General features: G+C 42.3%; 2 protein-coding genes across 9 annotated transcripts in view; one reads left to right on the forward strand and one right to left on the reverse strand.

The window, feature by feature from the left end:
• Positions 1–10,710, forward strand: part of BCL11A (BCL11 transcription factor A) — a 98,582-nt gene extending 87,872 nt beyond the window's left edge. For 3 of the 8 annotated variants that reach the window (XM_067007559.1, XM_059079252.2, XM_067007560.1), the window contains 2 exons: positions 453–595; positions 10,201–10,710. In XM_067007559.1, the coding sequence (XP_066863660.1) occupies positions 453–595; positions 10,201–10,302 (245 nt within the window). In that variant the 3' untranslated portion in view covers positions 10,303–10,710. Of the gene's footprint in view, positions 1–452; positions 3,365–10,200 lie in introns of those variants that run through there. The other 5 variants (XM_059079247.2, XM_067007558.1, XM_067007561.1 and 2 more) reach the window with 4 other exon arrangements.
• Positions 1–13,083, reverse strand: part of PAPOLG (poly(A) polymerase gamma) — a 419,007-nt gene that overhangs the window by 281,873 nt on the left and 124,051 nt on the right. The gene's annotated exons all lie outside the window — the stretch shown is intronic.

The following is a 13,083-nucleotide window of genomic DNA, read 5'->3' on the forward strand; positions in this document are numbered from 1 at the left end:
TTAGGAAGCAGGAACGTTTCCCTTAGGCCAGCCTGTCCAAATCCCTCACTTAACGGACAAGGAAAACAGAGGCACAGAGATGAAATGGCTTGCCCCAAAACACAGCTGGTGAAAGACTGGAAAGTTCAGAAGATGTTTGCTGAATTTCTCTAGAATGTAGGGATCCTCATCCTCAAGCTTCAATCAGTCTAGATCTTTCTACTTTGAAGACTGGATTTAAAATTCTTAAAACTGAGTCAAATGGCAGGAAGACTGATTTGACAAATTTTTATTGGGCACCAACCTCCAGATGTGCCAGCACCATCTAGGCACAGGGGATAAGGTCAGTGAGGGCTTAGGCTGTGGGGTTGAGGGCTGGGGGCAGGGAAGACTGGAGGTGGAACATAAATAAGCAATTGCTGATGCCCTCCTTGGTGATTAAACATTGATGTTGGTGTTGTATTATTTTGCAGGTAAAGATGAGCCCAGCAGCTACACATGTACAACTTGCAAACAGCCATTCACCAGTGCATGGTTTCTCTTGCAACACGCACAGAACACTCATGGATTAAGAATCTACTTAGAAAGCGAACACGGAAGTCCCCTGACCCCGCGGGTTGGTATCCCTTCAGGACTAGGTGCAGAATGTCCTTCCCAGCCACCTCTCCATGGGATTCATATTGCAGACAATAACCCCTTTAACCTGCTAAGAATACCAGGATCAGTATCCAGAGAGGCTTCCGGCCTGGCAGAAGGGCGCTTTCCACCCACTCCCCCCCTGTTTAGTCCACCACCGAGACATCACTTGGACCCCCACCGCATAGAGCGCCTGGGGGCGGAAGAGATGGCCCTGGCCACCCATCACCCGAGTGCCTTTGACAGGGTGCTGCGGTTGAATCCAATGGCTATGGAGCCTCCCGCCATGGATTTCTCTAGGAGACTTAGAGAGCTGGCAGGGAACACGTCTAGCCCACCGCTGTCCCCAGGCCGGCCCAGCCCTATGCAAAGGTTACTGCAACCATTCCAGCCAGGTAGCAAGCCGCCCTTCCTGGCGACGCCCCCACTCCCTCCTCTGCAATCCGCCCCTCCTCCCTCCCAGCCCCCGGTCAAGTCCAAGTCATGCGAGTTCTGCGGCAAGACGTTCAAATTTCAGAGCAACCTGGTGGTGCATCGGCGCAGCCACACGGGCGAGAAGCCCTACAAGTGCAACCTGTGCGACCACGCGTGCACACAGGCCAGCAAACTGAAGCGCCACATGAAGACGCACATGCACAAGTCGTCCCCCATGACGGTCAAGTCCGACGATGGCCTCTCCACCGCCAGCTCCCCGGAACCCGGCACCAGCGACCTGGTGGGCAGCGCCAGCAGCGCGCTCAAGTCCGTGGTGGCCAAGTTCAAGAGCGAGAACGACCCCAACTTGATCCCGGAGAATGGGGACGAGGAGGAAGAGGAGGACGACGAGGAAGAGGAAGAAGAGGAGGAAGAGGAGGAGGAGGAGCTGACGGAGAGCGAGAGGGTGGACTACGGCTTCGGGCTGAGCCTGGAGGCGGCGCGCCACCACGAGAACAGCTCGCGGGGCGCGGTGGTGGGCGTGGGCGACGAGGGCCGTGCCCTGCCCGACGTCATGCAGGGCATGGTGCTCAGCTCCATGCAGCACTTCAGCGAGGCCTTCCACCAGGTCCTGGGCGAGAAGCATAAGCGCGGCCACCTGGCCGAGGCCGAGGGCCACAGGGACACATGCGACGAAGACTCGGTGGCCGGCGAGTCGGACCGCATAGACGATGGCACTGTTAACGGCCGCGGCTGCTCCCCGGGCGAGTCGGCCTCGGGGGGCCTGTCCAAAAAGCTGCTGCTGGGCAGCCCCAGCTCGCTGAGCCCCTTCTCCAAGCGCATCAAGCTCGAGAAGGAGTTCGACCTGCCCCCGGCCGCGATGCCCAACACGGAGAATGTGTACTCGCAGTGGCTCGCCGGCTACGCGGCCTCCAGGCAGCTCAAAGATCCCTTCCTTAGCTTCGGAGACTCCAGACAATCGCCTTTCGCCTCCTCGTCGGAGCACTCCTCGGAGAACGGAAGCTTGCGCTTCTCCACGCCGCCCGGGGAGCTGGACGGAGGGATCTCGGGGCGCAGCGGCACGGGAAGTGGAGGGAGCACGCCCCATATTAGTGGTCCGGGCCCGGGCAGGCCCAGCTCAAAAGAGGGCAGACGCAGCGACACTTGTGAGTACTGTGGGAAAGTCTTCAAGAACTGTAGCAATCTCACTGTCCACAGGAGAAGCCACACGGGCGAAAGGCCTTATAAATGCGAGCTGTGCAACTATGCCTGTGCCCAGAGTAGCAAGCTCACCAGGCACATGAAAACGCATGGCCAGGTGGGGAAGGACGTTTACAAATGTGAAATTTGTAAGATGCCTTTTAGCGTGTACAGTACCCTGGAGAAACACATGAAAAAATGGCACAGTGATCGAGTGTTGAATAATGATATAAAAACTGAATAGAGGTATATTAATACCCCTCCCTCACTCCCACCTGCCACCTCCTTTTTTCATCACCCTCCCCTTTCCCCATCGCCCTCCAGCCCCACACCCTGTAGGATTTTTTTCTAGTCCCATGTGATTTAAACATACAAACAAACAAACAGAAGTAACGGAAGCTAAGAATATGAGAGTGCTTGTCACCAGCACACCTGTTTTGTTTTGTTTTTTTTCTTTTTCTTTTTCTTTTTTTCCTTTATGTTCTCACCGTTTGAATGCATGATCTGTATGGGGCAATACTATTGCATTTTACGCAAACTTTGAGCCTTTCTCTTGTGCAATAATTTACATGTTGTGTATGTTTTTTTTTTTTTTTTTTAAACTTAGACAGCATGTATGGTATGTTATGGCTATTTTAAATTGTCCCCGATTCGTTGCTGAGAAAACATGTTGCTGTTTCCAGTTCCGTTCTGAGAGAAAAAGAGAGAGAGAGAGAAAAAGACCATGCTGCATACATTCTGTAATACATATCATGTACAGTTTTCTTTTATAACATGAGGAGGGAAAACAGTCTTTGGATTAACCCTCTATAGACAGAATAGATGGCACTGAAAGCAAATCTCTACAAGCTAAATGTCTGTCTCTAAAGGGTTAAATATATCAATTGGAGATGAAGGAAAGGCCTTGAATTGACAAATTAACAGAAAAATAAAACAAGTTTATTCTATCATTTGGTTTTAAAATATGAGTGCCTTGGATCTATTAAAACCACATTGATGGTTCTTTCTACTTGTTATAAACTTGTAGCTTAATTCAGCATTGGGTGAGGTAATAAACCTTAGGACCTAGAGTATAATTCTATATTGTATTTCTCACAACAATGGCTACCTAAAAATATGACCCATTATGTCCTAGTTAATCATCATTTTCCCTTTCGTTTAATCTTGTAAGCAAAACTGATTATACCAGTATAAAAGCTATTTTGCTCCTGATGAGAGCTTAAAAGAAATGGGCTCTTTTGCCCAAAGTTTTATTTTTTTTTAATGATGATTAAATTGAATGTGCAACGTGCAAAAGCTCTGGAACACGATTAAATACATTAGTAAGGAATTCATTTTATGAAGATAACTTGTTTTAAATAATGTCTTTTGAAAAAAATTCTGGCACTAGAAGAAATAGATCCAGATCTACTTGGTTGTCAAATGGACAATCAAATGATAAACTTTAAGACCTCGAGTAGCATGTTAAAAAGAAGAGACTGACAATAAGGTTTGACAGAGGGTAACAGAGGAAAAAAATATGTGATTTATTAGCACAATGTGGTACTATTTGCCATTTTAAACTAGAACAGGTGTATAAGCTAATATTGATACAATGATGATTAACTATGAATTCTTAAGACTTGCGTTTAAATGTGACATTCTTAAAAAAGAAGAGAAAGAATTTTAAGAGTAGCAGTATATATGTCTGTGCTCCCTAAAATTTGTACTTCATTTCTTTTCCATACACTGTGTGCTATTTGTGTTAACATGAAAGAGGATTCATTGTTTTTATTTTATTTTTTTAATTTTTTCTTTTTTATTAAGCTAGCATCTGCCCCAGTTGGTGTTCAAATAGCACTTGACTCTGCCTGTAATATCTGTATCTTTTCTCTAATCAGAGATACAGAGGTTGAGTATAAAATAAGCCTGCTCAGATAGGACAATTAAGTGCACTGTACAATTTTCCCAGTTTACAGGTCTATACTTAAGGGAAAAGTTGCAAGAATGCTGAAAAAAATAATTTGAACACAATCTCATTGATGAGCATTTAAAAAAAAAAACTAAAAAAAATCTTTGCCCGCCATTTACTTGACTAATGAGCTTACTTACTCGGACTCAACATTGCAAGCGCTGTGAATGGAAAACAGAATACACTTAACATAGAAATGAATGATTGCTTTCGCTTCTACAGTGCAAGGATTTTTTTGTACAAAACTTTTTTAAATATAAATGTTAAGAAAAAAAGAATTTTTTAAAAAAACACTTCATTATGTTTAGGGGGGAACTGCATTTTAGGGTTCCATTGTCTTGGTGGTGTTACAAGACTTGTTATCCATTTAAAAATGGTAGTGGAAATTCTATGCCTTGGATACACACCGCTCTTCAGGTTGTAAAAAAAAAAACATACATTGGGGAAAGGTTTAAGATTATATAGTACTTAAATATAGGAAAATGCACACTCATGTTGATTCCTATGCTAAAACACATTTATGGTCTTTTTTCTGTATTTCTAGAATGGTATTTGAATTAAATGTTCATCTAGTGTTAGGCACTATAGTATTTATATTGAAGCTTGTATTTTTAACTGTTGCTTGTTCTCTTAAAAGGTATCAATGTACCTTTTTTGGTAGTGGAAAAAAAAAGACAGGCTGCCACAGTATATTTTTTTAATTTGGCAGGATAATATAGTGCAAATTATTTGTATGCTTCAAAAAAAAAAAAAGAGAAACAAAAAAGTGTGACATTGTACAGATGAGAAGCCATATAATGGCGGTTTGGGGGAGCCTGCTAGAATGTCACACGGATGGCTGTCATAGGGGTTGTACATATCCTTTTTTGTTCCTTTTTCCTGCTGCCATGCTGTATGCAGTACTGCAAGCTAATAACGTTGGTTTGTTATGTAGTGTGCTTTTTGTCCCTTTCCTTCTATCACCCTACATTCCAGCATCTTACCTTCATATGCAGTAAAAGAAAGAAAGAAAAAAAAAAAGGAGAAAAAAAAAAAACCAATGTTTTGCAGTTTTTTTCATTGCCAAAAACTAAATGGTGCTTTATATTTAGATTGGAAAGAATTTCATATGCAAAGCATATTAAAGAGAAAGCCCGCTTTAGTCAATACTTTTTTGTAAATGGCAATGCAGAATATTTTGTTATTGGCCTTTTCTATTCCTGTAATGAAAGCTGTTTGTCGTAACTTGAAATTTTATCTTTTACTATGGGAGTCACTATTTATTATTGCTTATGTGCCCTGTTCAAAACAGAGGCACTTAATTTGATCTTTTATTTTTCTTTGTTTTTATTTTTTTTTTATTTGGATGACCAAAGGTCATTACAACCTGGCTTTTTATTGTATTTGTTTCTGGTCTTTGTTAAGTTCTATTGGAAAAACCACTGTCTGTGTTTTTTTGGCAGTTGTCTGCATTAACCTGTTCATACACCCATTTTGTCCCTTTATTGAAAAAAATAAAAAAATTAAAGTACACAATGTAAGCTTCTTGTGTCCTCATTTGACACACTCTGTAAATTACTTTCAAGAAAATAACAGGTTTTAAGAGAAGGCCAGTCAGTCTTTTTCAAGATTATTTCTATGGGCATTTTGATGCGTGTATTATACCCTAAAGGAACATAAAATACTTACTATATTAAAATAGACATATCTCAAGCCATGGAAATAGTTTAGACTTTATAATTCTAGAATAATTTGCGAGAAATGGAAAGTGTTTTCAGTATGATGTTAAAAACTTCCCCTTCCATCTCTTAGCAGTAGTCCATTCAGACGTAAATGAAAAACTTACTGATAATAGCATCTTAAACTTTTATTCCCTTTGGAGTTTTTTTGTGTTCTTGTTGTCTAAAAGTTCTTTTCTATTCTCCCATCATGCCCTATCTTAGAACATAATGTAAAAAAATTTTTTTTTTAATCAGCTCTTTTGTTTCCACATAAGAGTCTTTCCTCATACCAAAAATAATCCCACCCCTCAAATCTAAAAATCCAGAAATGAAAGCATCAGGTGAAAGAGAGAGGGGGGGAAAAAAAAGAAAGCAAGCAAGCAGTAACTAGGAGTTTAGCCAGCTTTGGCCAAATCTGTGGAATCAGCCACTAATTTCCTGAGATATATGGTGGTTTGCTTTGTGATTCTGAGATCCTAGGGACCCTAGTTGGGACAGATGTTGTAGCTGTTTTTATAGGGTCTTCCTGGTTGATAGAAAATGAGGGTGGGAATACCCTTCAATTATCTTTTGGCCAACCAACAGATTTATAAAATGAAGCGACGTCTTTGAAAAGCAAGTTAGGTCTGTTTTAAAAACCCCTCCTTAGAAATCTGTGTTGTCAGTTTTACAAATACTGCATGTTGCAGCATCTATTTGCTTTATTAAAACACATACCTCTGTGACACTGTCTCCCTGTTCCCAGTGTAGATGAATGGATACGACATTGTTCTTCTTTTTGTAAAAACCCAAACAAAAACCGTTCTGTTGTCTTGTGGTAGCATTTCTGTTGCTCAGTTCTTATGCCCTGGTGCCTTGTGAGGTGGCCTTTTCACAGAATGCCTTTTATCTGAGGCAAGAATTGTTTTATCTTCCTAAAATATAGAGAAAGTAAGTGTATTTTTTTTAAGTCTGTTTGGGTGGGAAGCAGAGAGTGGAGGCAGAGAGGAATCCGGTAAGAGATGATTTGGGAGAGCATTAATGGTACAGGAGCTGGGATGGAATGAGGGGGTACTTGCAGAACTTGATAATTGGCAGTGAAGTGAGGGGTGATATATGTGTTTTAGATGAGTTTAACTTCACAGATGAATCCAGAATGCTGTTCAAGACAGATAGAAATATTCTTCAAGTGCCATGCCAGTTTCAGACATGGTGACTTCTGCACCACCATATTAAATGTCCATAAAACTGCTGTGTGTTCCTATTACTCTTTTATTAGGAGCTATGAGTACAGCTGTGCAGGTTTTATATACAGTATTCATTTAAATTTCTCAGTATATGATGCTCTTAGTGTAATTAGGTTTTGCATCCTGACAGACAGAATTAATGGTGGATACTGTATGCTTGTATGCTCAAATTTCTTAAATGGGGAATGGGGAGGGTGCGAACATCTGGTGATAAATCACTGATTATGTTTGATTTACATGGTCCCAAAGTTAAATAAATTTATTGGGAGACAGGTTCTTCAGGGTTCTCAGTCTCCTGACTTATTGAAGCCCTCTTATAAAATATTATTTCTGAAGCTGTGTGAACAATAGAAGCCTGAAAGCCTAGGCAACAAGAATATAACTTATAAATGACATCTTGTATCTGGAACCTTAAAATTAAAAATCTTAATATAAAATAACAGAAAACATTTCCAACAGTAGGATGAATTCACGATAAAGCTTTAAAAGGAGGAACTACTAAGACATGAACACATTTCAAAATTCTCAACTTTTTATCTGACACCCCTGACGTGTTGAATGCAATGTTCTCTACATACTTGAACTCCTAAAGCTTAACATGTTCCTTTTTATCTTCATTTTGAGAACAATTTAATAAACAGGAATACAGTAAATACTCTTTCTCACAGATTTTAACCCAGACACTCTCCAGTACATGTACTACCTTCATCCTGAAACCAGTAACTCTCCTCTCTCTGCTTAGGACCTACAAAAAGAGTGAGACGAACATATTTTAAAGGGTTGCTAAGAAGTGAGGTGAACGCTTGGGTCTTCGTTTGTACCAGCAATGGCAGGAAGTGTGAAGTAGCTGAGTTTTTCCCAGGGCATTCTGTGATAGAACTGTTTATTTAAATACCATTTTTGTATATGCAATAAGTTCATACTGTATATATTCATAATGCTTGAAGTGAGGACTTGAAAGGAAGTGGCGGTGGGGGCTAGATATCATTTCATTTGGAGAAATAAGGAAATGAGCTGGTTTATTCACAGACACTAAAAGTTTGTTAAAAGGTACTGGGATATTTCAGGCCTTCCTGGAAAGGAGTTGAGAAGCCTCAGGCCCCATTCTGTCCTGCGACAAACACTTTGCTCTCAGAGAGTGAGGGAGGAAATAACAGTGTTTCCATTTTTTAAACCCCTCCCCTGCTCCATACACACAAACATGATTTCTTCTGACTGTGTTGTAGTCGTGTGTTCTTCATTATGATTCTGTTACTCCATTGTCCCTGGGCCTGGTGTGTTCAAGAATGTACACATCCTATGCTCTTTTTTTCAGACTACTTCCCATTTAAAAAAAAAAAAAAATTGTGGGACTTTTGCTGGTATGAGGATGGGATTGGCAGTGTGCTTTAAACCTGCTTGGAAAAATGATTTATAAAAGACTGTTAACTTTTTAAAGCATTAGCCACTTAGCAAATTTTCTTAAGTGTCTCCTAAGGCCCTGCAGCTTTCCCAATTAACAATAAATGAACCCATTTTTAGAGACATGGACATCAGAACACATAGGTGGAGCTGGGATTATGTACATTTATTCCAGGGTTGCTTTAGCTACAACTTGTAGACATGGGTTGGTGGGTCTGTTCTTTTGCTTGCTGTCATCTTGTTATCCCATTAGCCTGCTGTTTCATTTAGTAAAACACATATGGCCAGTGAAGCAGCCTTTAAGGGGATGGGCCTATTTCTCTCTCTCTCTCTATTTCCCAGTGTCATTCATGATCATGGGATGCGATCAATTCCTCCCTTTCACATGGGAAAGGAGACCAACACAGTTCACGTGGGTCCATTGTACTCAAGAACCTAAACTTGGCTGAAGGCAACTCAATGGTTGATCCAACTACTGTTTTCCCTTTCTGTAAAGTGATAAAGGGAGCATTTATCAGGTCTTTATGAGATGGCAGAAAAGGCAAAGTAAGCCATTTCCCCAAAATCTATCCTTTAAAGCAGGACCCCCAAACCCACAGGGGGGCTGTGCTTTTAAATAACAGTGGATGTGGTACATGCCCATGCTAGCTATACTTTGTCTGTTAGGATTTTAAATATTGGTAGCAGGTCTGACAAAGGGGTTTGATGGGGGGTATCAGCGAAAGGGGCCTCAACGACAGTGACTTAGGGCTGGGCTGGGAATGGAATTCCCAAGAGCCCACCTGGACACAGCAGGCCCCTCAGCCCAGGTCTCCACTGCTGTGGGGGGGGGGGGGATTCGAGAAAGCAGCTGAGCTCCAGACCCTGGGCCTCCTGCGGCGCCAAGTCAGGGGAGAGGAGGCCCCAGGCCCCTGCTTCGGGTCGCCATGGCAACGAGGCCTGGAATGCCACAGTCGTAGCCCTCTTCCTCGGCACATCCGGACTCCCAGTTCTGCTGCTTCGAGTCAATGTACAAAGCAAGGGAGGAGCCCTGGAGGAAAATAACCACTCCCTTCTTCCCTTCACCACTGCCTTGTCCCCTTACAAAAAAGAAAAAAAAGAAAAGAAAACTGCATGTTTGAAAGAAACTACAGGCAGTTTTTGGTGCCATTTGGGAGCAACTATTTTGAGTTCTGGTTTCCTCTTCAGAGATTTGTTCGCCTCTTGTAAATCGTTGGCTGCTTTGACGTTGAACTTGATGACATTTCATGTTTTCGTTGTGCTGCTTTTACATCAATTTTGATTTTTTTGTTTCTTTATAATTTTATTATTATTTTAAGGAAATGTCCCCCTCCCTCCTCCTTCCCCTGTTCTCCTCAACCAAAGGACTGTTTCCTACTCAGTTTTCTCAGTCATAAGGGAAAGTGTTTCCTTCCAGGTGTGTCCCCAGCTTATTAGGACTGTCCTATGATCGGGGAGGGGGTCTGGGTCCTTTGGGGGAAGGCGGGGAGGCATGGGGAAGGCACTCAGAGGTCAGAGATTTGGGGGAGGTGGGGGAGATTGAGTTTGAAATCATGTTTAAGATGCCGGTGGCTCAACCTGTGCTTGATTTAAGTTATACTTTTAAAAAGCTAGTTAGAGAACAGAAAATGACTGGGCCAAGTCACATCTGTACTTTTTTTTTCCCCCTCCTCTGTCTCCAACCTCTTTCTAGGTTCTTCACACACCCCCGTTCGGCGTAGTACCCAGAGAGCTCAAGATGTGTGGCAGTTTTCGGATGGAAGCTCGAGAGCCCTTAAGTTCTGAGAAAATTTGAACCCCCAGGGGCGGGGTGGACGTGTGCCGCCCAGCCGACATCTGCGTGGTCTGTCATCCTGCTAGTTTGTGATGTTTTCTGACAGTAGACTCCAAGAAGCCGTTGTGCGAAGACAGAGTCCTGCAGCGTCCTTCCTACCCGGGCCTGCAGTGCCATTTTATTTATATTTTTTAATAAAAAGTAAAAACAAAAAAACAGACCCACATTGGAACAGTGAATCAGTCCCATATTGAGGGCCCATGGACCATCGCTGTCCTGAGTGCCGTCCTGGCCCTTCTGAGACCAGCCAACCTAATTCCCCGTATTGTGGAAATGCGCATGAGTCCCCCAGACCCCTTGTTTCTATACATTCTATGTTGTCTTTTAAAAAGTGTGCTTAACATTGACACAATAAATGTTGGAGCTTTAGGTGGTGTTTGCTTGTTCTTTAATTATTAATGCTTATAAGACAATGCAGCTGCTTAAGACTATTTCTGTACCCGTTTTTGCAGACACCCATTGGTTGGGAAGGAGGAACAGATTTGAGGAATGGGTAGGAGGTGTAGGAAGGGAAATAGGTTACTGCTTATCAGATGGCATAAATTTTCAAGGAGAATCAAAATGCAAAACTTGGGAATAAATCATAGCAATATCATAATTAATGTAGTAGTAGTGTCGCTGTTTATTAACGCTAAAGTGTGGTTTTCCTAACTGTCTGACATAATTTGCATACCATTAAATAATGCATAATATGGCATGCTGAATTCTGTTTTTCAAATATATGCTTTTGGTGGCTACCATGCAGGATTTGAATTTGTCTTTTAGTTTAGCTCAAGAAAGCTAATGTCACTAGGTTAGTGGTAAATCCCAAAGAAGGTGATGAATATCAGTAGTTGTTTATTAAATATTCTAATTTTAGATTCCCAAAACTTCAGCAAATATATCTTAATGCAGACAAACAAACATAAAACTTCCTTATTACTCACATCAGGAAATTTGGGGCAGGTTTATAAGGGGAAAAAAATGATAGGAGGAAAGAGGTCCACATCAGAACACGCTATTGTAATCGTAATAGTGCCCCATTCCTTAGAAATTAGTGACACAAATAAGTTAGGTCTACAAACGAGTGATAAAAATTCCTTCTGGCCCAGTTAATTTGCAAATAACTTTTCTAAGTTTGGTGTTTTCTATTGCCTGGAGATCCAGAAGAGAACTAGAAACAATATAGCATATTAAAATAAGTTTATAAATAATAGAACTCAGATACCTGTGTATTATAGATTTACATATTGGCTGTGAACGTAAATGGGGAAAATCTTACCCACTCACCCTCTGGCAAGATTACCTAGCCTAGTGAGAAGACAGAAAAATAATTGGCATCTGGATTCTTTCCTGCTTATTCATCATAAATAATGACTCCTCACAGATGTGTGCTGCCTTATACGTTATACAGTGCTTTCATGTGCATTATTTCATCTGATCCTCGTTGGGACAGATCTCACGACTTCCACTTCGTGGATGGGGAGACTGAGGCTCACCAAAGTTAACGGCTTGCCCAGGGCCACGTCAATGAGAAGGAGGGCAGAGAAGCCAGATGTTCTGATGTCTCATCCAGTTAATTCCACTGAACTCTGTGACTGGTCAAGGGGATTGCCTCTCCCTGTGTTAGCACACAAGCCATAAATGTTCACAAACACACACATGTATGGCTCACACACAGAGATCAAGGCACACAAAAGTGTCTCTTCCTACCAACAGCTGTGCACGCTGCCAGAGGGAGTTGGGAGCAAGCAGCCCTTCTTGCCTTCATCTCCTTTCCCTAGTGGCTTTTCCATGACAAATAAAAAACCCTGATTAACTAGGTGGCCTGGATGAGTTTTTGAGAGTACCTCTCATCTAGGTGAGATGGGACCTCCAGACAAGTGATATTTCTTAAAGGAACATTCCCTGTCCCATGCTTTGCCTCTGTGTTACTGAAACCTAAGACTATTAGGGATTCTGTGACAGCATCCTCACTGAACATGCTAAGCTCCTTGCCATTACCTAGAAAGAGTGACTCTGCTTCAAAAGGGAAACCCGACTGAAACAGAACAAACAATCCTGGATTTGGGGACACCTTCAGCCCTGGTGTTCACTACAGTTTTCATTTCCGGTCTGTGTTTCCACCTCCACCTCTTATTTCTTCTTGGAGTCAGTTTGTAAATAAATGGATATCTCTAGAAGTGGGCTTGGCAGGGGGAGGGTTGGGGGGAGGAGGGGGGAGTGGGTAAAGGATATCTTTTCCTTCTTCCCCCTTTTGGAGAAGAAAGATCCCTCGTTAAAACAAACAAGCGAAAAAAACCCCAAACCCCACATAGCTTCCCCCATATCCTTTTTAGCTGAAAGAAAATAAAAATTCATTATGAAATGATGGTGTTATGCAAGGGCTAGAACTTTTGAAAACCCATGCAAGATTGATGCTTTGGGAAGACATCTCCCTGTGTGATATGTCAAGGTCATGTTTCTCCGTGAATGGTGGAAGCAGCAGAAGGGACTGACAAATCTGATTGGGGTCCTCACTGTGCCCTCTCCCGAGAGTGAAACTTCAAATTGCAGAGAGATTAATTGGCTGCCCAGCATTGCACCGAGCACGGATTAGAGGACAGAGTTCCGGGTTCTCGGGAGGGTAGGGACCAAATATGGGACATTGTTCTTACCCTCCCACGCCTGGTCTATGAACATTAATTTTGTGGTCTGTCCAGATTGTCACACTAAACAAAAAGATCTGTTAGCTGTCTGGGTCCATGATGGCAGAGACTCAGT

The sequence above is a fragment of the Kogia breviceps genome, chromosome 11, assembly GCF_026419965.1.
Source record: "Kogia breviceps isolate mKogBre1 chromosome 11, mKogBre1 haplotype 1, whole genome shotgun sequence".
Classification (NCBI taxonomy): Eukaryota; Metazoa; Chordata; class Mammalia; order Artiodactyla; family Physeteridae; genus Kogia; species Kogia breviceps.